Genomic DNA, 25903 nt, shown 5'->3' on the forward strand with positions numbered 1-25903 from the left:
TGTAAGCAAACTTTATAGCCAAGCAATGCAACGTATGGGTGTAAAAAAGGCCTCAAACTTTCATGGCCCATTGGCCAAAAAAGCCCTCATATATATATATTTGAAAAAACAGACTTGTGAGGCGGATGATAAAAAGTATAGTGTTTCTGAGGCTAGTTGGGAGGAAGAAAGCTCATCTACTCCGTCTTGTTGGGATGAAGATGAAGGGACTTCAGGATGACGTCAACAATACAATTAGATAGAGAAGCTACTGAAGATGAAGAGGAACACATTTTCACTAAGCTTAAACAATTGGCTTTTGAAAGGGAAAAATCAAATTCAGAGGAAAGCATAGATGTTTTCGGATAAACATTCTCCTACAACACCTTCGCAATCTGAGTAAGTATGAAACTCTCTTGATGCTCTTTGTTTCCTGACTTCCTGTATCATTTTTATTTTATTTAATATTTCTTCTTCTACTTCAATACTCACTCTTTAGCTGGCTAACCAACTTTTTGGTTATCAAATGTTGTCTGTAGTTGAAGCAAGAACTGGCAGGGGTAAAGGCTTTTTCTCTGAACCACCATAACAGAAGGACCTGGTACTTCTGCTCAAACATATTAAATATCTTTATAAACTTTCTTACTGTTAAAAGTATAGCTGTATAGCTTTGTGTTTTTTTTTCAGTTCCCTAATTGGTAGTTGAGTTCGCAGCATCTGAAATTGGATACACTATTGGTCCTTATGCTGTAACTCCAATTATTGCTAACCTTTACAGTATTATCGAACTTTGAAAAACTTTATTGTCTATGGAAAAATGAGTGGATTGCTTATAGGTTACATTCTTGACATATTTTTCTTACCTAACAATCATTTGCTCTAGTATCCTAGACGTGTACTTCTTTTGCTACTGTGTGAATTGGACATTGATGATACAGGTACTACTTTTGCTCTTTTTCCAGCTCCCACATTCTCTGTTTTCCTGCTTTGCAAGGAAGTGACACTTATGTTTTATGTTTTTGAAGTTGAATGCTATGATCTGTTGAGTAACATGTGGTTCTCGTGTCCTAAATTACGTGAGAAAAAAGGATGTCTAGCAAGTGCTTCTTTGGGTAATAGGATATATGCAATCGGTGGTGGAAATGGCATAGAGTGTTTTAAGGAGGTTGAAATGTTTGACCCAACTTCTGAAAAGCGGACTCCTTCCCAATCGATGCTACAACAGGTATATTTATCTACTATTTTTGTTGAACGTGACTGATTATTGTATTGGAATATGATGAAGTACGTTTTTTTTCTTTTGTACAATGATCTAGGTAGGGTGGTTGCCCCACACAACAGCCAAGACGGCTAAGCATGCTGTACCCACACGTTAACATATTTTTAGGCTACTCAATACTTCAATAGTGTACCCTGGTAACATGTCTTGTCTGAGGATCAAAATATGTATGTGAAATACATGTATAGTGTGCTATAAGTTAGCAAGTCTTGCTCGGAAGACCAAGCTATGTTCTTCATACATCTGTTGGACCCTTGTGAATGAACGGAGAGCTAATTAAAGCTCAATTTTCTCAAACCATAACCCTTGCCCTGCAATGCAAATGGTAGAAGAAGAAACACAGTTGCACACATACACATACACACAAACAATACATTAAAAGTGAAAGCAAATAAGTACCTAATTTGTTTGTATGTTTTAGATTTGACAGGACTCGTGTTTGTCCCACTCCATTTTGCCAATTAGAGTCAAAATTAGCTTTTTGTGCCAAAATTATGTGATCTTATAGGTGTTGGTGCAATAACTTTTGTTATCATAAACATTTTTTCCATACCCTTTCTTTGCCATGTAAAGGGACTTCTGCTATTGCCTAAAGGTTCGAAATCTAGAAAATTATATGTTTCATAAAGAAGTAGATGCACCTTATTATATAATGCAAAGAAGCACCTTATTCACTTCTATCCCAAGGGTTTCATCCATGAGTGGGATTCTTAAGTAACAGGGGAGCTTCAGTTTCGGGTTGGTTTGTAGTCTTTTCTTAGAGGCCTCCTTTTCGTTTATGTTCTATTGTGTTTACGAGTTAAATAACACATGACTACCTTGTACAAGGGGAAACATGTTGACAAAATATCATATGAGAAAGATATACACTTAACAACTCTGACTTTTCTTATGTTTTATGATCATGACTGTTAATCTTTGTCTTTTCATGTTTCATACATATGTTGCATTCCAGACATCTAAAGCGATTTATATTTTCGACCTGTCTTGAACATTTGAAGACACTAATTTTTTCTTTTCAATGTATCAGTGTACAACTATGAGTATTTTTATTCTTCCTGTGTGTATAACACGCATCAAGAATTTATAGAACTTGCTATTCTTGAAATTCGTATGTATTATTGCTTCGACACATAGATATATATATATACACTCCAATCATTTGATTAGAGGAATTTTTTTTTATACCACTTGCTCTTTGATTTGTCTGAAGACTAATTATTTGTGGGAATACCTAGGTGAGAGTGTGCTTGAACCCAATTCTTGACCAGTGGGCCTCTGGCAATCTCATGGAACATTTACATTTACATTTACTTGAACGAAAATGCCAAAAGATGCACCCCTTTCTTTCTTTAATAGTTTCTGTCCCTTGGGAATTATCACTTCGAGTTTTCACTACTACAATTATATGCTGAATTGTTTTATTTATAACATACAAGATTTTTTTTTTTTCAATTTCTTATTTTCCAAGAGTTATGCATAGCTTGTGTAGACACAATCCTGTGTAGTTATGCTTCAATTCTTGTTTGACCATGAATATAAAGCTATGTTTGATTGGAGCTGTGGCAAAGGCAAATTTTGTCACTATTTGCCACTAGCAAATTTGTAATGTGACAATTACAAATAACTTGTGGCAAATTTAAATTACCACTGTTTGATGATATTGTGGTAAATATCATTTGTCCTGATTTGCAACTATTTACAGCTGTTTGATTGTCCAAATTTGCCGCGGCAAATATTTCATTTTTTTCGTGTTTTTAAAATATTTAAGATTTAAAAATGATAGCTTCTCTTATTTGTAAATTTATTTTATTTGTATATGGTTTTATTTGCATGGTTTTTTCCCACGGCAAGTAGTATTTCAACTTTTAGTTTTTTTTTTGTTTTCAAACTCAATGAAATATAAGAAAAAGAAAAGAAAAAAATAAAAATAAAAATAAAAATAAAAATAAAAATAAATAAATAAATATATATACCACAATATATATTGAAATTCTATAAATCCACGGTCTTTCAAGCGGACAACACCCAGCAACAGTAGCCCCGCACAACACCCAGCAACAGTAGCCCCGCTCTTAAGCGGATGTACTTAAACGGACTTTATCTAAATATTGAAATTTCACGAAATAAAATCCACGGTCTTTCAAAACCCAAAATCTCTCTCTCGATCTCTCTCTCTCTTATTCTCTATCCCATCTCTTTCCACATAAACTAACTTCTCTTCTTCCATCTTCACTCCAACTGAAACCTACAATCGTAAAAGAAGCAAAGGATATATAGTGGTTTTACCCAAAAAAAAACCAAATTATTATAGGAATGTAGTATCGGCGAAAAAGATAAAGCAAATGTAGAGAAATTATGTAAAGTTGCGTTATGGTGTACTCAACTAAAGCACCAAAATAGACCTGACATGAGCAGTGTGGTGAAGATGCTCCAGGGTGAAATACAACTTCAGAAGCCACCAAATCCGTTTCCTTTCTATGATTCTTCGCCTGAAAACAACATGATAGGTGGTTTCCCAAGAGCACTCCCAAAATTCTCTCCCGCCTTTTCTGAAGTGTATGTATCAATCACTAGTTATGATTTTCTGTCTTCTTTTACCGTCTGGAACCATTGGAGGCTTAAGTTGGTTATTGCTCCCCTGAACTTGAGCCTGCAGTTGCTTTTGAAATATTTTGCTAGTTCAACTGATCTTGTGTATTTTAGTGTCAATTATGCATATACGAAACGGTACAACTTTTTCCATGAAGTAAGCCTTCTCATTACTCCAACAGGACATTCTATGGCACCTTGATTTCATCGATTGCCAGTGTGTATCAGCCGTTTGCAGAAATTGGAGATCCGCTTGCAAGAATTATTGCACAATTAGCAGTTTCCGAACACCTGACAATCAAATCACATGGCACTAAGAGTGGGAAATCGATTTTGACCAAACAATCTCCGGCACTTTCCAATGTGAAACCACTTACCTTTGGCGGAAACTTGGTGTTGCTGATCCTATCCTTAAGTATTGATTTCTTAACTATTTCTAGTGCATTTCTTACTTTGCAGAAACCTTCAAATTTGTTGTCAGCATAACTGATGGTTGATAGGAGTAAATTCACAGAAGTAGCATCATCAAGATTAATATCAATCATTTCAACAATTTGAAGGTATGCTTTTTGCTTTATTGCTGTGTAATATTGCTTCTGAATATGATTCCAGAACCAGTTGTGAGTCGGCAAGAGATCGTGTTTTTCAAAGGGTCTGCTTCCTTGGGTGAATGGAAACACATCATTCTCATTGATCAATTTCAATTAGGTCGTATTTGCCTATCATTTTTTTTATCCCCGATTAATACACTCGTCAAATTTATTACAATGTCTGGCAATCCGTAGTTCAGAAGATAGTCTCAGTGCTCTGGTTGTTTGTGTGAACTCAATGTGGTATCTTTGTCCCTTAGTATTTGCTGATTCTCTTAGGAGTAGCTAAAGAGTGAGAACTTACATGGTGAATCTCCAAGCTGGAAGTTATGTTTCTTGGGCCAAATAGTGTAGACATTTTTATTGGCTGAAGTGGGAATGCCCCAAGCATCTAAATCTCCAACTTTGTATTGGTAGGAAATGACTTTGATTTGAAGCAAGACTAGTAACTTGATTGCATAAAACAGTTGGCACTTTGTGATCCCAAGAACTGCCATCTCTCACTCTCTCAAATCTAGGAGGAAGCTTAGCTAGCTTATGGGTCTGAGTGAGAGATTGGTGGAGGGAAGACAAATATAATTGTAATGACATCAGTTTACATTAATCCCCATCCACTATAAAGAAAACAAAAATGATCATGTGCTGTTGTCCCTTGATTTTCTTCTAACTGTACTAGCATTTGTGGATCGTGAAAATCTATTGGATTTCACCGAGCTTAGAGCCTAAGATTGTTAAGTTTACCTCATTTTTAAATATGGGACATTAAAATATATTGCCCACTTACACTTTAAACATTATTTGAGCTTTTGTTAATCTCCAAATATTCAATATTGTATGGCTATGATCATCTAGAATAGCATATTTAGAGAAGTGGGAATGTGGGATCAAGCTTTTTTTCTTTTTCCTGGTAATCTGGATTAGTGATTATAGAAGTATAATGTTGAGTCACTTATCAGAAGGTTGAGGGTGAATTGGGACTTTCATAAGAGTGTCAACTAGCAACATATGTGATAGTTGGACATGTGCTAGACTATACCGGCATTTCAGCCAGAATATGGTTGAATGCTGCATGGAGGTGGGGTTCCTGTAATTTGTTTTGATTGATAATCAAACATTATTAGTGGAAAGATGACCCAAATCATGTTTGAGACTTTCAATGCTCTTGCCATGTATGTTGCTATCCAGGCTGTTGTTTCTCTTTATGCCGGTGGTCGGACAACCGTAAGCAACTAAATCGATTGCTTGTGTCATTCTCTATGTTATGTCTATGGTTTAGCGGTGTAATGTCTTAGTTATCGATCTGAAGTTCAGAAGGAAACGATTGAAGTAACAGTTACTGATGGTCTAACAGGAAAAGCTCGAGTGTGCTTGGATTGGCGTTGCTCCAAGCAAAGATGAAGATCAAGGTTGTGGCTCCTCCCGAGAGGAAGTACAGTGTGGATTGGAGGTTCTATTTTGGCATCTCGGCACTTTCCAAAGAGTAATCGCCTCTTTCATTTTACATCACGCCTCTCTTGGTGGACGGTGTTTTACTAGTAAATGTTGAATTTCTTGCAGATGTGGATTGCAAAAAGCCGAGTATGATGAATCTGGGCCATCAATTGTTCATAGGAAGTGCTTCTAATGATGCACCGGTAGCAAATGGATGAAGGACAACTTAACTTCCTTAGTCCTGGAAAATTGTTTGTTTTATTTTTGGTTTAGTTTCCTTTTTCTTTTTCTACCTTTTCCTCTTAAACATGGTTATGCCCCAGGAATCAAAGGGTATTCTTCTATTATTATTTCTCTACAGAATTTCATGTACGCAAATTGGTTTGGTTTGGGTTGAATTGGGGAGTTCGTCAGTATGTTAAGATTCTTGTTGTCAATTAAAACCATCATTTCATTCACACTTTTCTTTCACCAGATAACAGTTTGCAACTTGTATGTCAAACCACATGATATTTTTATGAGAAACACAGTGTGGAAGGAAAGGATGATAACAAAAATGGACAGGTATGATACTCGGTCTTGCGTAGTTGTTGTGACAAAATTGTAATACAACTTTGTCGCCTATGAGACTACTTAACCATGATCATGACAGCTTTCCAAATTGTCTTTGTACACATTTAAGTACGTAATACGAGTATGTCATCAGGCGATTGAGAAAAATTGACCTTGCGCTGCTGGAAACACAGGCGTCTCCATAGGGATCGATTGAATAATTAAGACGTTCCAAATACCCAAAATGGCGCTGCAACTATACAAGTATAAAATGGTTGAAATGTTTGCAGTAAATACATTGGATTACAAAAAATAAAAAAATGTTAACAGCAATATGTAACGCATGAGCAAATCAAAATCCTATAATTCCCTTTCTTGTTTCTTCAAGATGTTAACAGCCCTCATAGAATCCAACGCCACTTCCACCTTCAGTGGTTGTAACCGACACCCTCAGACCGAAGTTCCCGATATATGATGCACCTTGGACCACTAGCTCTAGTGTAAGCTAACACTACTCTCCATCGGGATCTCTTATGATCCTCCCTATTCCACAATTCCACATCTGTTCTCGACGACATACACCCTCCATATAATCCAAACCTAAAGTACCCGTGAAATGGCAAGAACCTTTTGCAATGCGACCTTCAAAATCTAATTATGTGCAACTTTTTTAATCAAGTGACATTCCTACAGCAAAAACATATGAATATTCAAAGCTATGAAAATACAATAAGCATACATATAAAAAAATAATTAAAAATGTATATTTACCCGAAGATGAATAAGAATCATCATCTGTGGTAGAGTAAGTTGCGTCCTTGTCGTACAAGCAAGTTTTTTCACTGCAAGTCAATTAACATAAGAAAAGAATTTGTGAATACTCTAATAGGAATAAAAAGAAAGAAAGTAAAATTTTGCATTTCTTACCCATTGTTTAGCTCTTCTTCATTGTTTAGCTCTTCTTTACCCTTCTTTTTAAGCTCCGGACAATTCCTTTTATCGTGTGACACTCCAACCATATTACATCCATTGCACCGTCTCCTTTTATATTTTTGTGCCTTTTTGAGTGCTTTCTCTTTATCTCCTTTAAGTCTTTTTCCACATCCTTTTGGTCTTGCTTGACTCGGTTCATGATAATTAATTGCCAAATTAGAACTCTTTGCTCCAGAAACTCCTACACTTGTATCACAACCAAACGCTTGACTACTTTTCTCATGTGGTGTTGCTACACTTGTATCACAACCAACCAACTTATTAATTTTTTCAAGTGCACCACTTAAAGCATCTGTAAACACTTTAGTTGCTTCTTCACTTTCGAGGGATTTATCAACTACAAGTGTTGACATTTGAATCAATTCATTCCGCTTCATGATGTATAATTTATCATCTTGAACCTCCATTCCACCATCATCAATGACTGCCCCTGACTTTGCAGTTTTACACCATCTCTTCAAAATGTATTGATTCGGCAACTTATCAAAATCATGCATCTTATTCAAATAAGCTAAAATATGCCTACAAGGGACCCCTAAGCTCTCAAACTTTTTACAAGTGCATGAAGCAAAATCTAAATCTTTTTGATAAGAAATTTCCCGCACTCTAGACTTTTCGGCCGCCATTTTTCTATGAACCTTATAAACGCAACACTTCTCATTCTCACTAACAAGTACAAATCTATAATTCAAGCTCTCCCATAACTCATCTTGAAATTTAAAGAATAACTCATGTGTATAAACATCAACCATGTGTACCAAAAAGCTATGGGGCATTTTCATTTTTGGTTTCTCAATCATATCTTTGTTATCTGCCATTAATTCTTCATGACGTTGGCGCACAAGTCCCCTACCAAACTGAACCATAAAATCTACCAAAGAATTTTCTTTTGAAACATACATTTTGAAAAATGAATGAGCGCTTTCCGCTCATTGTTGACTACTTGACATACCTGCAGAGAAGATGTGATTCACATGTGCGGGCACCCATTGTGATCGGATTTCATTACATCGACTCCAACCACTTGTTCTCATGTAAACCACTCTTCTGAAGAATACCATTCCACTTCAAGTCAAACTCATCTTTCATCTCAGATCCCCAAATGCAGTTTGAAAACTCAGTGTAGTACTTACTATATATAATGAATCTATTTTCATCGAAAATTTCATCGAGATGTGCCAACCGCAATACTTCGCTGACAGAGTACCCAAAACTTTAGCATGTAAAACAAATAAAAAAAAAAACATCTGCAAATTAATTATAAAAATAAATAAATAAATAAAAACCCGTGAAAAGTGGTTGGAAGAGTTTGAGAAATGGCTTTTGTCATTCTTTGGATCTTGATCTGTAATAATCATCTTTGGGGATTGCCTCGGCATAGCTTCTAAAAATTGGTTGAACAACCAAATAAATGATTCTCGTGGTCTCATCACATAAAATGAACAAGCAAAACAATCTGTCGACCATGATTATTAACCCCAAACAGCGTGCAAGAATCAAGCCATATCGATTAGTGTTGTAGGTAGTATCAAAGATAACCACATCTCCATAAAATTTGTATGCTCGCCTCGAGGTTGCATCAGCCAAAAACAACGTGTAATTCTCTGCTTCATCGTTTGTCTCAATTTTAAAAATGAAAGAAGGATTCCTCCCTTGTTCCAATTCTAAAACTCATAAAACATATCTCCATCATGGCCTTTCATCTTATTACGCTTGTCCCTTTCTTGGTTATTTAAATCTTTCGTCGTGAAACCAATATTTTCTATCCCTCCCCCGACCGAACTCCAAGAAGACTGAATCATTGATGTTGTGGTATGTTTACCATGCCAAGTTGTTGTGTTAAACATTTTGGGCACCGAAACACCACGGTGAGATCTTAGAAGATGTACTCTTCAAGGGTCGACAACGGGTGAGAATGCCCTTCAACAAATACAGTAACAACAAATGTACCAGAGTTTGACTTCGTCACAGCAACTTTTGCTTTACAATCTTCTTTTACATTGCCCCGACGCCTTTTTGTATCAACGTCCGCTATTTCTGAACTTTTTCCTTGCTTGTAACACACATATTCCTTTCTTACACATTCACCATCTTTCTTCCTTTCAGACCAACTACGAACACTGAATCCAGCGGCTTTGGCATAATTATTGTAGAAACTGTAGACATCATCAAGTGATTCAAACTCCTGTTCTTTTCTAGGTTTGGTATCATATGATACTTGGGGATTGTAAATGTGATTGGGTTTCCCACATACACTCCCACTCTCAATTTCGAAATCCTCATTTTCCATCTCAATATAGCCTAGAAAAAAAATATATAACAAACCCAAGTTTGAATAAGCGGAATAACAGAACAATTGAAATTATAAAAAAAATTGTCGACATCGACAAGCAATGCATAAAACAATGTAGGAATAGAATAATTACATGACCGAAAATGAGAGGACCAATATGTAAAGCTAATACAAAATGATATAGTTTTTATCCAGAAAATTGAATATCATGTAAGAAGCACCAAGACAGCACCACACTCGTTTCAAGGACCTATCACAAAGACGAGCTCTTCCCCGATCCAGGGTAATGATGCGATCCGGACATTTGCTCATGTGGTAGCCATATGACATGGACGCCAAACACCTACACTTTTTTTTTTTCCTCCATGCAAAGAAGATATCTTTTTATACCATAACTCGCATCTCACATCCAAGTTCGATCCTAAAATCAAACATTAGCCCCAGAACTTGTGTAAATGTTACAAATCTAAAAATCTAACCACCCACCGACCCACGCGATAATTCGATCCACTCAAAAACCGGGGATCAGCGGCAATAGTTTCAATCTTTGTTTAATGTCGATATCTAAAGGTCCAAAGGCCCCCAAACATTCGATCCTCCGAATGGAGATCAACAAAAACAACTTCAAACTTGGGTCTAGTAGATTGATGTCCAAGAGGGAAATTTCAAAATGAGTCTAAATTCGAAGAAAATATAAAACAAGATAGCCGACGCCAGAAAGAGTCCCAACAAAGACCATATAAATCTGCCACTCTTTCCGGTCAAGGGTACACTTAATTTGGTCACCATGCCTCCCCATTGACTAGAAGTGGAAAGCATTAGTCTTTCACTAGGGACAAAATTCAAGTGATGATATGCAAAAATACCGAGGGTGAAGCCTCTTACTACAATGGGAGATTTCCATCTTCTTTACTTCAACAACAAATAAATCACCATCTTTGCTACCCAATGCAAGATATTTCCCGTCCCAGCTGATGGATAGGATAGCGGCAGGCTTTCTAAGTAGCCTCTTGTGCCCAATTCTGTTCCAAGTATTGATATCCCAAACTGCACTTACTACTTTGTCACCCTTTTGAACGGTGCAAAATAGGAATGGCTTGCTCCCATCCTTTAAGAAACGACAACATTCAATCTTCTCATCTGAGTTATGAAAGTCAAAGATGTCAATGGAACACCATCATCTATCTTCCATACTGCGTGTAGAACCGTCGAGAGAGGTCGGCTAAGAACTCGTGTCTAGGCTAAAATCAATGTCTCCGACAGATTTGTGTTCTTTAAGTACGCCAAGAAGAATACGCAGTTTGGCCATTCAAATATTCTGAGATGCCCATCCTCCCCACCAATGGTCATTCAAACACCTACACCGGCATCCCACCAATATATTTTATGCTAAGTGCTTTATTATTGTTTTGGCCTTCATGTACAAACTATCGCTGTTGTGATGATTTATTAGTGATGTTGCACGAAGAGATGACATAACTTATAATAAACATAATAGTTAAGGAAATGACAACGAGCACATACAATTTAGTAAATGATCACATATGTAATGTTACCTGCGGTAAATAAAAATAAAAATTGCGACTCTCCTATCACAATCTGGCGATAAAACTTGTGTTGTGCTTCTCTTTTTTTTTGTTTAGGACTTGCTATAAGATGAGAAGGAGATAAACAGAAAAACAGGAGATATAAAGAGAAAGAGAGTGCTAGGAGGGAGAGAGGAATGTTCTAACGAAAGAGATGGGATAGAGAATAAGAGAGAGAGAGATCGAGAGAGAGATTTTGGGTTTTGAAAGACCGTGGATTTTATTTCGTGAAATTTCAATATTTAGATAAAGTCCGTTTAAGTACATCCGCTTAAGAGCGGGGCTGTATATATATATATATATATATATATATATATATATATATATATAAACAAGATCACTCTCGGCAAACTTCTCAACAATCTACCAACGATAACATACACAATACTAAATAATTTTTATGTACTATTGTGCAAAATAGTACTAAAAACATATTCAACCATATAATTTTATCCATTAACAACATTGTTACATAATAAAAGACCAATGAATGAAGGATCTTGGTGGATTTGAACCACCACCACCTTGGGATACATGAAGATGCAATCTCCCAAGTGCTCTACCATTTGAGCTAAAGATCCGTTAGGTAGTAATCTACTAGTTGCAACTACTGCAGCACCCAGCACACACTCCACCCAGCAGCAGCACCCAGCACCCAGCACACAACACGCAGCAGCACCCAGCACACACTCTACCCAGAAACAGCAACAACAACAACAGCAACAGCAGCGCACAACACCCAACAACAGTAGCAGCAGCACCCAGCAGGCAACAATACCCAGCACACACTCCACCCAGCAACAGCAACGCACAACAAGCAACAACAGCAGCTGCAGTAGCACCAGACACACTCCACCCAGCAGCAACAGCACCACAGCACACACTTACACACACTCACCAGTCCACAACTACTGGTTATTTTTCCAGTTCAAATGGATAGCCCAGTCAAATTCCCAGTTGCAACATCTCAACACAAGTTTAATTGTAAAAAGATCAACACAACATCTCAACATCTCAAAACAATGACTAGTTAAGAAAGTTATAGAAACAAATTCAGAAATGCATCGCCTTGCTAATCGTTACAAGTCCATTATTCAAGGTGCACCAAAATCATCACTCTAAATCCTAGTATAAAACAAGAAATATCTTTACCAATACATGCAATTATCCGAAAATTTTGAGAAAAGCTTGCGAGTGATGGGAAGTTTCCAGCAAAGTAGGAAAAGAAAATTCATATTACTATAAATTTCATGATTCTACTTCTCTTAACAAATGCAATGTATCCAATTAGTATCATTTTTTTTTTCATGATTCTACTTCTCTTAACCAATACACTACCTAGTACCCACTGCACCACCAGCGCACCTGGAAGCAGCAGCAGCAGCCAGAGGCAACGCACCTGGAAGCAGCAAACACACATACACAAAGTGAGGCTATAGTGAGGCTATAGCCTAAGGCAGGTGCTTCAATAACAAGTGTAAGCCTCAAAAAGTAAGCCAAAGCGCAAAGGCTTATCGCCTTGGGAAAACCCAGGGCCCTGATACGATTGTCAAAGGGTAAGCCTCAAGTGTTTTTTCTTACCCATTGAGTTTCTAGAATATGCTACAGCTAAGAGCGTAGTCAAGAGTAGCCTATATATCAAGAATTAGATAATATAAATGGAAAAAAGGAGCGTCAGCAGTTTTGAATATATGGCTGAGTTCATACAAATAAATCAGCTTCCAGATAAAGAAGCTTGGTATTTCTCACAATTCTAAAGAGAATCTAAACAAACCACACTGTACTTAGCTTTTCAAGCAACTTGCCATTAGCCATGGAGTCTGAAGGTCCTAAACACAAAAAGAGATTTAATAAAGAGTGTTTCTTTTGTTTGTCGTTGTGTAATGTGTTCTTTACAGCCGAAAGCATAGGAGAAGCTCTTCTAGAAATCTTATGCTTATTTCGCTCGATATTTCAGCTGTGCTCTTCCCTCAAACGCAAGAGATTAAAAATCTAGGCTTTCTATTGTTTGACATGTATTCTTTACAACTCAATCATTAAACATGCTCTTATAGTAACATGACTTGAACAATAATAAATCACTACCAGCGGCAATACATTCCCTCTAAGGCATTTTTAATCCTCTCTAATATGCATTAACTACTAATTAATCAACAAATCTTTAAATATATCACAGTTAATTGTGGTTTCACAATACTTCATTATCATTCCATTTGAAGAAGCACAAAAATCTCAACACTGCAACATACACGGATACACCATAGCTCAAAACACCCATAACTAAAAAAAATTAACTTTTCATGGGAAAAAAAGTAAGGTAAAAGAAAATATACCAGATAGCAACAAAGGTGAAACCAGAAACCCCAATTTTGTAAGCAGAAAGTTTACAACAATTCCCATTACTTCGCCGCATAGTTTACGAACGACAACGCCAATGAGATCAGAACGATTACACCTACGACACCAACGTTCGATATCAATTAAAGAGAGATTATTTTTTTTTTATATAGATAAAGAGAGATTATTGAGAGAGAGACTGCGAACCAGAAAGGGGGAGAGAGTGAAATATTATCAGGCTTTTTCCTTTTTCATTTTTGATTGGTGGCAAATCATGACAAATTTGTGTACAAAATTGTCGTGGCAAAATTTACTTCAGCTCCCCCAGAGTAAATTTTGCCACCAAAATCATGGCAAATGACAATTTGTGGCAAATCCAAAAAAAATTTGCCATGACTCAAAAAACACATCAAACAGTGCCAAACAAGTGAATAGTGCCATTTATTTGCATTTGCCATGACAAATGGGGCTATCAAACACAGCCTAAATAAGATGTTTCTTCCACTTTTGCAGCATTTTTCTTCTGCTGCTGCAGAGCTTGATGGTGCACTTTATGTTGTGGTCGGATATGATGGAAACACATACTTGAAGTAAGCCCCTTTCTTTTCCCCCAGCTTCTAGATAGTTTATGTCTTTTAAGTTCACTGAAGTTTCCAGACCTTCTCTACCAACGACGTTATTAGGGACCTTGGAAGATACCCACCATGTTCATTGCTTGAAAAAATTAGCTCATCTTAAAATTGCTACCAGCTCCATTTCTGGTTATTAAATGGATTGTTTATAAAACTTTTCAACTCTTTTAGTAAGCTGATTAATGTTCGCTTGCGCTGATTTTTTTTTTCTTCTTGTAAAATATGTATCTTCATTTAGAACAGATAGACCTCCGAAAAATCTCCTCTCGACTCATTTGGCAAATGAGAGCATGAGGCTGTGTTTGTGCATGTGTGTGCACATCTCTCTCTCTCAAGTACAAATCACCTTTGTATTTTTTTTATCTCATTCAGTCTAGGTGAGGGATGGTGGGACGTGTCAGCATGTGTTGTCTTACTTGGGCTTTGCACGCCCCCATCTTCGTTTATTTCTCCAAGTGCATCCGGCCTTCAATGCCTTTTTTCGCACTTGTCTTTGGATAATTAAATAAGGATAATATCAGTACTAGTGAGATCCGACACTAACATTACAATTTACATAGAAAGACAGCCATATAAAGCGTGTGATCCCATGGCAGTGTGCGGAAACCTAACATTACATAGAAGGATAGAACATAGAAAGTGAATGAGAGTAGGTCACAACCCCATGGCATCAAGTTGGTGCTTCATTTAATGCAGTTTTCAATTCGAACATTATCATTGTTTCTGTTTATACCCCCAATTTATGGATTTTCTACCATATCATAATGAATAGGAGGGCATACAAAATTTTACCTTCTCTTTCTGGCGTTAGACATCCGAGGAATTGGATTTTATGTTAAACCCACCTTAAAAATTCTGAGGTTATTGTCAGTTTGCTACCTTTAAATAGAATGCTATATTTACAAGCAAGGCAGAAAAAGCAAAGCAATCTGTAGAACTAGAAAATGGTGGGAGAAAAAGTTCCACCTGTTTATATATCAAATTTAAATATTAATCAAGCGGAAACATCGCCATTACTTGGGAGAATGGGAGATCCATCCTACTAATTAACTCAATCCTTTACTGTTGCAGATCGGCTGAACGATTTGATCATAGGGAAGCTTCCTGGTCCAAACTTCAAAGTATGAACATGTGCAGGGGGAGTCACACCTTGACTGTTTTTCATGGAAAATTGTAAGCTCATGTTGTTTCCTATTTTAAAAGTAACTAATGAGAATGTCTCTTTATTGCAAATCCTGATAGTGTTGTCCCCAGTCATACATTATTGTCAACCCCTATCCCGGTTCAACGTTGTACATATTGGTCCTTGGGCATCACTCAGCCAACTCTATAATGGTGATAGTGAAAATGTTAGGCCACTAGGGTTTCATTTCGAATATTTGCAGTTGATACTCCTGTCCTCAGTTTAAAGAGGTCGAAGGAAAATTTACATGGTGAGAACAGCCTAAGCGCAAGCCACCAGAATCTGTTTCGAGACTTGTACATTATAATCTTATGTATTAGCTCATGCTGCATCTTGGGAAATATAGGATGGTATTTATAACTAGCTCATTTTGCCTAATGTGAGCTTTCTTGATCTCATAGAATATAAAAATAAAATAAATGCATGTGCTCATTCAAAAATCACATGACCGTATTATGATGTGTTAGTGTTTTGGTTATCCTGTCTTGGCTCATTGTGGGGAAAACTATTTGATGGATGATTTTAAATGCAGATATGCTTTGGGTGGTTATAATGAACATTCATATATTCCTAGCATTGAAGTTTTTGATCCTCGGATGGGCTCATGGCATGGCTGGAAGGCGATGGAATGAAGCAACCTAGGGGATACTTTATGGCGCCTCCCGCCGGTCATCGGAGAGACAATTTATGCTATTGGAGGGAAGAATGAGGGCAACAACATGGTTGATACTGTATTAATCTACACCAAGACTTCTATCACTATGATATACTTACTCATATTTTATAATTTATCTTCCCTTTCAAGAAAAGGTGATTTTGGTCACAAGACTTGTTAATGTGATGACAGGTCGAGGCATACAGGATAGGCCAAGGTTGGGCAGAAGCCAAGTTAAAGGGCATCGGGAAAGGTGTTTCTTCTCTGCCGTCCTCCATTAAAGCCTGTAGAAAGCCTATTCCCAGCCGCTTAACTTTCTGGAGTGTTTTATTTTGAAGCCTGGTGCTTAGAATTAGATACTATCTAGATTAGTAAGATACTGTCAAGAAATGCATTTGCAGTCTGACTTAATGATACTGCCAAGTGCCCGGTGCTTATAATGACGTTTAGACCACATTCCCACACAATCCAAAAGAGAAGGGCAGATGATCAAAGGATATTTTTTAGTTGTTACTTTGAGTTTGGATGATATGTCTGGTTTGATACACAACGTTTTAAGAAAATCCAAGTATACTTGTAAGCTTCACTTGAATGTTCACATTGATGAATGAAAATAGGACTCGGATTTTTTAAAATGTTTTTTTTGGGAAACCATATTCTTTTGGACTTGGATTAGTTAGATCAGGTTAAGCCTTTAGCATCCCTCTTTGCGAACCTTTAGAAAGATCCACAGATTAGGGCACTCTGTTAAAGAGCTAAAAACTGCATTTTCGTACAGATCTGTTTATGGAATTATGGTTGCTAGTTGTGACTTGTGAGCACTCACTTTCTCATAACTTGAAATTTTATGTATGGAAAGTTGTTGTCCGCGTGCTTCATAAAAGGAAGTATGATAGCCCTGTCAAAGAGTTTGATGATAGAGTTCTAAGGCATCCTTTGTAAAACTGAATCGTTGGTAGGTTTGGTAGTAGCTTTAAATCAGTTGTTGTTTCCTGTGGGATTCAGTATCTCAAAAACAGTTAGGACGAGAGCTCCAAGGTCTGGTTAGTTGTGAGTTCACTGAGTTGTGACCATAAGATGATGAAATACAGCAAAATGATGTTGCCATTTTCATTTGGAATGTTGTCTTTGTTATTAGATTTCTGAAAAAACTAGGCATGATGTTAAAAATTAAGTGTGACTACCTTGTTCGGCGTGACATGCCACCAAATATAACCAAGATTACAACGAATCATTTGTCCTTAACTAAAAGGATCACTAAAAATGCGGACATCTGATGTGTATGTGACCATTTGCAAGTCTTGTGCTTGACCTGACTAAAAGAAAACAATCAAACCAAGTCATCTGGCAAGATAAATTGAAAGTCACTCAGCTAGATTGTCTGACTAACCAACCTAGAACGATGGGAAAGCATGGCTGCATCAAGGTAGTGGTAGATGATTCCAGGTATTCTTATCCTGTGCCTATAATTGGCTTGTACATTGCAGCCGCATCTTTGGTGTGTTTCCTGGCTATGCTTTACGATGTTCTGTCTGGTCTTCGTCATAGAAAACGATGGTTACCATGTAGAATGTTCTCACTTAATTCACTCACATTGACTCTCTTGTCCATAGCTTCAAAAATCCCAGTAGATTTAACAACAATTATGCCTAGTGTTGAGGACCAGATTTCAAAGCTTACTGGGAATGTCTTCATATGCATAGCTATGGGCTTTTTCATGCCTTCTCTTGGAATCAGTACAAATTCTGAATCATTTACAAACATGGTCGCTTTGAGCATTTTGGTATTAACTGTTTATGTCAACACTGCTATGCAAACGTTCACTGGCATTATCTTTTTGTTCAGAATAGAGCATTTCATTATCATGACTTTTATGCTAGCAATGCTCGCAATTTTGTGGATCTGTTTTGTGGTGGTGGCCTGTGAAAAGGACTTATCACTTGATCATAATAAAGATCTCTTTACAAAGGGTCAAGGAAGTATGTTACAGAGACTGAAGTTGAGTTGCTTGTACGGTTTTAACTATAATCCTCAATTTGTGCTATGCAGAAACATCGAACTATATATTGTTGCGGGGTTATGCGTACTTTCTTCACTTGCATTAATACTACCTGCGGTTAGATATTTTACTTTGGAAATTTGTGGCGGGAGTTCTGACTATGGTTGGTCAATGGGAGTAGTAGTCGTAACCCAGATCCTGACCATCTTACTAGGTAGTTCAGCAACTAGCTTTAGATTGTACGCCTTGTCTAAATGCGTGGAGTTGGATGAGAGTGATGACTATGTGTATGCCGAAGCAAGGTTTGTGATACTTAAGAATCCTTTATTGAAAATGAATCGAAAAGGATTATTGTGGCATGGTGTTATTTTCCACAATGTTGATGTTTGTGATCTTGCTTAATTCTATCCTCTTAATTCCAATTAAGACACTGCTTAAAGTTCTAGAGTTCTTGTTTGGTCTATGCCTCAAGCAAAAGTATAAAGACGATGAAGACATAGACGAATATAAACATCTGATTCATGAAGGTGAGTTGAGGTTGCAGGAATGGGTACTGATGAAAAGTGTAAAGGACATGAAGAGATGTATGGAGATGAACAAAAGCGTGTCTCCAAATCATCTTTCCCAACTCCTTTCTCACAGAGTGCAACCCATAGAACTAGAAGATCAAGGTCTAGAAGTGTCCTCTCTTACTATGGTACTGCTTGCAAGAATTGCCCAAGTTTCTATACCATCCGAACTTAGCGGATCTTTAGTACAAGCATACAGTGAAGCGAATGAAATCATTCATTTTATTGAAGATAGAATAAAACCAATGAGTTTCAGGAACAGGAAAAAGTCTACACTAGCAAGAGCTGTATGGATGGGCAAGGACTTCAGCAGCGCTCTTCCCCATCAAGAGACACCGCAATCTCAGTTTGACTTGAATCGCTCACTTGCTATCATCAAAGAACTGAAAACTGCATTGCCTTCAGATTTTGTATGGGATGAAGTAGGCATCATTGTGGACTTCATCAGCAATGACCATGACTACTCATCTATCGAAGATCTATATAACTATATTGAACTGTTGTTTGTGAATATGCTGTACACATTTCTGCCTCAACTTCCACATGCATTATACAAAGAAGTAAGTGAGAGCCCTGCTGAAGAGTTCGACGACAGGGTAAGACGTTCCTTGGGAATCCTTTGCAAAATTGAATCATTTGAAGATCAAATTCATTGGTCTTTCCCGGCTGGGTGTGATATCTCGAGTTTGATTACTACTCGATCTTCCACTACTCGTCAAATTGAAAGAGAAGCGAGTTTATATTATGATGTCGATATAGCTTACCTTCCCCACCGGTGATGATGTCGTGATTCAAATAGATAGTGAATAGAAAAAATGTAGTATGGTGCTTTAATTCTTTTTCCAGTCAATTATAATTCAATATTTGTTCTTTTATTTCTTTGCATTACCATCCACTGATCCACGAATGGGATTTGCTAAAAGTGATTAACTCGTACCGCACCAATGACAATCCACTCCATACAACCTTGGATGTGTAAGTTCTCCTTAGGAAGGCCTACGAAATGGTGTATCCAAAACGCCAAAATCAATCCCTCGACCTGTCAATCCATCTAATTTCTTCTAAATTATCAGCTAAGAATGGCTATTTTCACTAGAGAAATTAAGCAAAGTGATAGCCAGTGAGAATAGTTATTTATCTCATACGGAGTATTTAATATTGGGTTTATAATTGTCACTTACCAAACATGTTTCATTTAGTGAGAATCTGTTATGAAGCTCATAAGTATATCTCATATAGACTTAGGACGAGAGCTCCAAGGTCAAGTTATTTTAAAAATCTTATTAGATTAGCGTAGTACCATTAAATTTTGAATTCTTATCTGAAACTGTTAACGTACGTTGTCTTCCTATAGGGGGTACAACCAAAAAATATGTCATTTTCATGTGAAATAATCTTGTCATTTTGAGAGGACTTCGGAAAATACAAGGCGTGATCTTAAGATTACAACCATGGTTATTACCTTGTTAGGCATGAGTCCATGACATACAACCGATTCAAGATCCAACAGATTATTTGTCCAGTGTCCTGCACGAGAAATGATATTACTTGGTGCAAATTTAATCTGTAATGTGAATGTGATCATTAGCAAGTCTTTGTGCTTGACTTGAAAACTAGTAACTGGATAAAAGCAAAGTGATTTGGCAAAATAAATGGAATGCCACTCTAGATTGTATGACAGAACAACCAAGAATGTTGGCAAAGCGTGGGTGCGTCGAAATAGAGAGGGATGACTCCAAGTATTCTTCTCCTGTCCCTATTATTGGCCTGTACATTGTAGCAGCATCTTCACTATGTTTCCTGGCCATGCTATCTGATATTCTCTCTGGCCTTCGGCATAGAAGGAGATGGTTACCATGCAGATTGTTCGCAGACTTAACTTCGGTCACATTAACCCTTCTGTCTATAGCCTCAAAAATCCCTGTGGATCTGACAACCCCTATGCCTAGTGCTGAGGACCAGTTATCTAAGCTTACTGGATCTACCTTCATATGTATAGCAATGGGTTTTCTCATGCCTTCTCTTGGAATCAATCAAAATTCTGAATGTATCAGAAACATGGTCGCCTGGAGCATTTTGGTGGTGACTGTTGTAGTCAACATCTATATACAGATCCGCACAGGTCTTATCTTCTTGTTCGTTATAGAACATATCATAATCTTGTCTTGTATGCTGGCACTGCTGGTAGTGTTTTGGATCTGTGTTGTGGTTGTCATCTGTGAAAAAAATTTATCACTAGATCATAATAAGGATCTATTTACGAAAGGTGAAGGAAGCATGTTACAACGACTGAAGTTGAACGGTTTTAACTATAATCCTCAATTTGTACGGAAGGAAGCTTACTTGTACGGTTTTAACTATAATCCTCAATTTGTACTATGCAGAAATGTTGAACTTAATGTTGTTGCCGGGATATGCATACTTTCAACAAAGATCGATTCAAAAGAGATATTCTTAAGGAAGTGAAAATAGCATCGTGGCTGTCCAATGCCACTATGCATAATACTGTGCATGAACTGGCATTCCTTCACAGATTGGGAGTCACTTGCAACCCTGCAGTAGTTCCTATAATCAAAGAAATCAAGTGGATCCTGCCAGAAGACGAGGAGATAAAAGCCAACACCGACGGCTCCTCTATTGGCAACCCAGGTAATGGAGGTGCGGGTGTTCTCTTTAGGGATAAAGAAAATCAGATACTAGGTGTTCTTGCACAAGGGCTTGGAGTAGTAACAAACTTTGAAGCAGAATATTGGGCAATCATCTTGGCAGCAGAACATGCCGTGCGTAGAGGATGGCTGAAGTTATGGATAGAATGTGATTCATTGGCTGTGGCTCAAAGCCTTATGGGAGAGAACACGCCATGGAAGATCAGAGCAAGATGGAAAATAGCCACTTCGAAACTTAGCTCTTGGCTTAATAACCCATACCTTTCGCTGGCTAACTTTTGAGCTGACGCTGCAGCAAGGCATGCTTCAACTCTTGATAATAGACAAGCTGTTTGGAGTGACATTCGACCAGGTTTTGTCCCAAGAGTGGAGTGCCCCTTTCGATCCTATTTTAGATTCTGTTAAGTCAGATGAAATGTAATCTTTTTATCTCTCTGTAACACATTCTTTTATTCCTAATACTATTCCTTACTTGCGTGCAAAAAAAAAAAAGCTGCGTTTAGATATCTTGCCTTAGAATTTTGTGGAGGGACTTCGGACTATGGTTGGTCGATGTGGACAGTAGTTGTGACCCAGATCCTCACCATCTTACTGGGCAGTTTAGCCACTAGTTTTAGATTGTACGCTATGTGTTTGCTGAAGCAAGATTGGTATTAACTGTTTATGTCAACACTGTTATGCGAACGTTCATTGGCATTATCTTCTTGTTCAAAATAGAGCATGTCATTATCATGACTTGTATGCTAGCAATGCTCGCAATTTTGTGGAGGTGGCCTGTGAAAAGGACTTATCACTTGATCATAATAAAGATCTCTTTACAAAGGGTCAAGGAAGTATGTTACAGAGACTGAAGTTGAGTTACTTATACGGTTTTAACTATAATCCTCAATTTGTGCTATGCCCCAGAAACATCGAACTTTATAGTGTTGCGGGGTTATGCGTACTTTCTTCTTGCATTAATACTATAGAAAAGCCGATCTACTTCACAAGCAAAACCCTGTTGCCAGTTGAGAAAAACTACTCCCACCTCGAAAAAGTCGTTCTAGCATTGCTATACTCAACATGAAAATTCATACCGTACTTCTAGGCACACCCAATAAAAGTGCTCACCGAACTCCCATTGAAAAAGTTTATCCTCACAACCAGCAAGACAACTCACATGGCCATATGGGCAGAAGAATTTGGCGAACATCACATTGAGTTCACACCGAGAACTTCTCAAAAAAGACAGGTCGTTGCTGATTTTCTTGCCGACTTCCCAGTTGACGATCTAAACTGGGAACCACAGGAGGACAACACGTCCACTAAGCCACTAGACAACTCAGTCTGGTCACTCTTCATGGATCGGATGGAGCTAGCAATCCAGGTGGAAGCGGAATCGGGGTAGTCTTAATGTCACCAGATGGCACTATGGTCGAAAAGTCAGTTCGTATCGACTTTGCGACCTCCAATAGCTAAGTACGAAACCCTGATCATGGGACTCTGAATGGCGCTGCAACTAAATATCCAGGAGATGAAGGTATTCAGCGATTCACAATCTGATAGTTCGCCAGATCGCCAAAGAGTACGCCACCAATGAAGATAACCTCTCTAAATACCTTCAAATTGTGCATCAAATTCTTCCTACTTTCAAGAAAGCCTCCATCCACCATTTCCTAAGGGAAGAGAATTGCCACGCCGACAGTTTAGTTTACCTCGCTACCCAAACACTGAACTGCGACCCCAGGCAATTGCTCATCAAAGTAATTGACCGTCCTACTTACCAAACAGAACACGTCCTAGAAATTAGCGACCTACGCCCACTCTCTAACACCGAGATGAGTTAAACATAGATGCAACCTATCATAGATTATATCCATCTAGGGAAAATATTGGAAGATCGCACCAAGGCCAGACATGTCTAATACCAATTAGGTCGCTACTGCCTAGTAAACGACAAACTTTTCAGAAAATCTGTTGGAGGACCACATCTGAGATGCATAAGCCTAGACCAAGGTTAGATGATTTTCGCAGAGATCCATGAGGGAGAATGCGGTAATCACGTAGGAGGTCGCTCTTTGGCACACAAAATGATCTCCCAAGGATACTTCTGGCCAAGAATACAGATTGATACCAAAAAGTATGTACTGAAATGCATCAAGTGCCAAACATTTAGCCACAACATCATTCAGCCAGCTCGCGAGCTAATCAACATTTCCAGCCCTTGGCCATTTCATATGTGGGGCATGGATATCATGGGTCCATTCATTCCACAGAAAAACACAGACTTTCGGTTCGTCCTAGTTGCAACTGATTACTTCACCAAATGGGTGGAAGCGATCCCCTTGGCTCATGTCAAAGAGTCCAATGTCAGGAACTTCATATGGACCAACATAATCACCAGGTTCGGTCTACCCCACACGCTGGTCATGGACAATGGCTCCCAGTTCAAGGGTAAAATATTCAAGGAGTTCTTGGCAAAATGGAAAATCGTGCATGTGTTCTCCACTCCCAAGTACGCTCAAAGCAACGATCAAGCAGAAGCAAGTAACAAGGCAATTTCGGAGAACTTGAAGAAAAAGATTGAAAAGAACAAAAGCCAATGGCCAATGCAGTTGGAGAACATTCTATAGGCTTACAAGACGACAAGTCGCTCTAGTACAGGTGAGTCACCGTTCGCACTATGTTATGGCATAAATGCTGTCATTCCTTCCAAGTTGACAATTACAACGACTTAATCAGAGATCGTTGAATATGGGCAGAACAACTCTATTCTCACTCGAGAAGTCGACCTGCTGGAAGAACACCGCGACCTAGCCGCTATTCGAGTGGCAACTTACCACCAGACTCTGAGGAAGTCCTTCAACAAACGAGTAAATCCTTGAAGTTTTCAACCTGGCGACCTAGTCTTGAAAAAGACTAATGACGACTCGAAGTTGGCACTAACATGAGAAAGCCCTTACATAGTGGAGCGAGTAATTAGCAATGGAGCATATGGATGAAAACTCAGGACGGTCAAGCATTACCACGTCCTTGGAATACTTACTTGTTAAAGAAATTTTATCAATAAATGATTTTACTTACATGAGTTCTTACTCTTATCACTATGCATACATTCCTTGTTTGTATCAACACCCAGCAGTCTCTCAAAATCCACAGGTAGACGCGCAACTCGCTCTCTAGAGCAAAATACTCACTCGAGCTCAAACGCTCACTCAAGCTCAAGGGCTACATAACTCAAATACTTCTTGCTAATTGAGGACCTATACTTCTAGGATCAATTCAGCGCAGAACGTTCTCTAGAGAAAAACGCTCACTCGAGCTCAAAGGCTACATAACTAAAATACTTCTCACTAATTGAGGATGTACACTTCTATGATCAATTCAGCGCAGAACGTTCTCTAGAGTAAAACGCTCACTCGAGCTCTAGGACTACATAGCCCACCACTTCTCACTAAGTAGAGGCATGTACATCTAAGATACACTCAGGGAAGAACACTCACTAGAACAGCCCTCTCACTAGAGCAACACGCTCTCTCGAGCCACAACACTACCTTGACCTAAAAAGTAACTACAGAACTCCCTAGAGCCACCATCTCCTTAGAATGTACAAACATACACATCTAGTTTCAACTCAAGGTTGGATATCAAAACAACAAACAATTGCATTCAAAACAGAAGGCAAAGACGGAAGCAAAATAAGCATGCGTTTTATAAAAGCAAAATGTCAACTGCCTGAACAAACTCAGGAACCCAGTTCATAAACTAACCGAGCTGTCCGAACATCCCATAAAACCAACTCGGTTAGAATGCAAGCATAACCATCCCGAACTACCCAGAACATTCCGGGAAACCAGTTCATGCAAGTATCAAAACAAAAACGCAAATAATAAAGTGAACTGCCCAGGTCACCCCAGGAAACCAACTCTTAATGTATTGGGCCCATGCCACAACCATAATAAAGCAAACTGCCTGGACATTCCCAAGAAACCAGTTCTAGTGTATACTTACCAAGTGATTCACATAAAAAATCCTCACAACACTTAAACAAGAAGAAGAAATCAGACAAGATTGCTCAATACCTCAATACGTAAAGGCTCCAAATCACCAGCAACAGTGGGCTCCAGAATGTCGACTGGCCCATCAGTTCGCTCAACCGCAGTACTGGCAGATGGAGTATTACTAGCATCTCTAGGTACGTCAATCACACTTGTACCTCGAGCCCCACTTTCATGCTCTTCATTCAATTGAAATGCGTCGCTCCAGTTAAATTCATAATCTTGACAATAAACTGTAAGAAGCCCGGCCGAGCCCTCTGAGCAACCCTTTTGCATGTCTTGGCATACTCTGTCACAGTAGCCAACTTCTCTTTCAGCTCTTCCATAGAGTTGCCCATCACCGACCTCTCCAGAATGGCACTGTTATACATCTTCTTGAGCTCCTCCAGTTCCTTCTTCTCCGCCTCCTGAACGACCTGAACATTAGCCAATTCTTCTTTCACCTTCTCCAACTCGCCCTTTTCACCCTCGCTGATTTGAACTATTTGCTTCAATTTTTGGTACCCAGCGAGCAGCTGCATAGGAAATAT

General features: G+C 38.3%; 5 protein-coding genes and 1 pseudogene across 14 annotated transcripts; 3 read left to right on the forward strand and 3 right to left on the reverse strand.

The window, feature by feature from the left end:
* Positions 1 to 109: 109 nt before the first annotated feature.
* Positions 110 to 16737, forward strand: LOC147488979 (uncharacterized). Of its 2 annotated transcripts, none has more exons than XM_086573333.1 (7): positions 110 to 382; positions 519 to 917; positions 1005 to 1204; positions 14146 to 14222; positions 15336 to 15437; positions 15980 to 16178; positions 16295 to 16737. In XM_086573333.1, the coding sequence occupies exons 3-6, from the start codon at positions 1031 to 1033 to the stop codon at positions 16077 to 16079; spliced, it is 453 nt and encodes a 150-aa protein (XP_086429459.1). In that variant the 5' UTR covers positions 110 to 382; positions 519 to 917; positions 1005 to 1030; the 3' UTR covers positions 16080 to 16178; positions 16295 to 16737. The 2 variants fall into 2 exon arrangements, with proteins under 2 accessions (XP_086429459.1, XP_086429458.1); XM_086573332.1 differs by having other exon boundaries at positions 110 to 378.
* On the forward strand, positions 3409 to 5652 carry LOC147488980 (uncharacterized). The gene is made up of 3 exons (XM_086572244.1): positions 3409 to 3817; positions 4033 to 4213; positions 4310 to 5652. The coding sequence occupies exons 1-3, from the start codon at positions 3669 to 3671 to the stop codon at positions 4334 to 4336; spliced, it is 357 nt and encodes a 118-aa protein (XP_086428370.1). The 5' UTR covers positions 3409 to 3668; the 3' UTR covers positions 4337 to 5652.
* LOC147488981 (protein FAR-RED IMPAIRED RESPONSE 1-like) lies at positions 7094 to 8339 on the reverse strand. The gene is made up of 3 exons (XM_086571027.1): positions 7351 to 8339; positions 7195 to 7265; positions 7094 to 7110 (listed from the first exon to the last, which is right to left on the reverse strand). The coding sequence occupies exons 1-3, from the start codon at positions 8316 to 8318 to the stop codon at positions 7094 to 7096; spliced, it is 1056 nt and encodes a 351-aa protein (XP_086427153.1). The 5' UTR covers positions 8319 to 8339.
* On the reverse strand, positions 10346 to 11059 carry LOC147488982 (SEC12-like protein 1 pseudogene; annotated as a pseudogene).
* On the reverse strand, positions 11637 to 14139 carry LOC147488983 (uncharacterized). Of its 9 annotated transcripts, XM_086573335.1 has the most exons (4): positions 13840 to 14118; positions 13629 to 13750; positions 12634 to 12694; positions 11637 to 12206 (listed from the first exon to the last, which is right to left on the reverse strand). In XM_086573335.1, exons 2-4 carry the CDS (start codon positions 13693 to 13695, stop codon positions 11987 to 11989), a joined length of 348 nt encoding a protein of 115 aa, XP_086429461.1. In that variant the 5' UTR covers positions 13696 to 13750; positions 13840 to 14118; the 3' UTR covers positions 11637 to 11986. The 9 variants fall into 9 exon arrangements, 3 of the variants coding, with proteins under 3 accessions (XP_086429461.1, XP_086429460.1, XP_086429462.1); XR_015202569.1 differs by having other exon boundaries at positions 11637 to 12203; positions 12641 to 12694; positions 13629 to 14127; XR_015202564.1 differs by having other exon boundaries at positions 11637 to 12261; positions 12641 to 12694; positions 13629 to 14127.
* A 767-nt stretch (positions 16738 to 17504) lies between the features above and the next one.
* LOC147488984 (uncharacterized) lies at positions 17505 to 18503 on the forward strand. Its single transcript, XM_086574537.1, has one exon. The coding sequence runs from the start codon at positions 17505 to 17507 to the stop codon at positions 18501 to 18503; it is 999 nt and encodes a 332-aa protein (XP_086430663.1).
* The last annotated feature ends 7400 nt before the right edge of the window (positions 18504 to 25903 follow it).

Source organism: Coptis chinensis, chromosome 7 (genome assembly GCF_015680905.1).
Source record: "Coptis chinensis isolate HL-2020 chromosome 7, ASM1568090v1, whole genome shotgun sequence".
NCBI classification, from domain to species: Eukaryota; Viridiplantae; Streptophyta; class Magnoliopsida; order Ranunculales; family Ranunculaceae; genus Coptis; species Coptis chinensis.

Excerpts from the sequence above, each read along its gene's own strand:
- LOC147488981 (XM_086571027.1), bottom strand. The coding sequence starts at position 8,318 with ATGTATGTTTCAAAAGAAAATTCTTTGGTAGATTTTATGGTTCAGTTT. Across the intron at positions 7,266-7,350 it reads GAAGAAGAGCTAAACAATGG|TGAAAAAACTTGCTTGTACG; the intron begins GTAAGAAATGCA and ends ATTGACTTGCAG.
- LOC147488979 (XM_086573333.1), top strand. The coding sequence starts at position 1,031 with ATGTGGTTCTCGTGTCCTAAATTACGTGAGAAAAAAGGATGTCTAGCA. Across the intron at positions 1,205-14,145 it reads CCCAATCGATGCTACAACAG|CATTTTTCTTCTGCTGCTGC; the intron begins GTATATTTATCT and ends CCACTTTTGCAG. Across the intron at positions 15,438-15,979 it reads ACTGTTTTTCATGGAAAATT|ATATGCTTTGGGTGGTTATA; the intron begins GTAAGCTCATGT and ends TTTTAAATGCAG.
- LOC147488984 (XM_086574537.1), top strand. The coding sequence starts at position 17,505 with ATGGGAAAGCATGGCTGCATCAAGGTAGTGGTAGATGATTCCAGGTAT.
- LOC147488983 (XM_086573335.1), bottom strand. The coding sequence starts at position 13,695 with ATGGGAATTGTTGTAAACTTTCTGCTTACAAAATTGGGGTTTCTGGTT. Across the intron at positions 12,695-13,628 it reads TTCACCTTTGTTGCTATCTG|GTGCGTTGCCTCTGGCTGCT; the intron begins GTATATTTTCTT and ends TGCTGCTTCCAG. Across the intron at positions 12,207-12,633 it reads GGTGGTGCAGTGGGTACTAG|TAGTTGTGGACTGGTGAGTG; the intron begins GTAGTGTATTGG and ends AAAAATAACCAG.
- LOC147488980 (XM_086572244.1), top strand. The coding sequence starts at position 3,669 with ATGAGCAGTGTGGTGAAGATGCTCCAGGGTGAAATACAACTTCAGAAG. Across the intron at positions 3,818-4,032 it reads TCTCCCGCCTTTTCTGAAGT|GACATTCTATGGCACCTTGA; the intron begins GTATGTATCAAT and ends TTACTCCAACAG. Across the intron at positions 4,214-4,309 it reads AATCTCCGGCACTTTCCAAT|AAACCTTCAAATTTGTTGTC; the intron begins GTGAAACCACTT and ends CTTACTTTGCAG.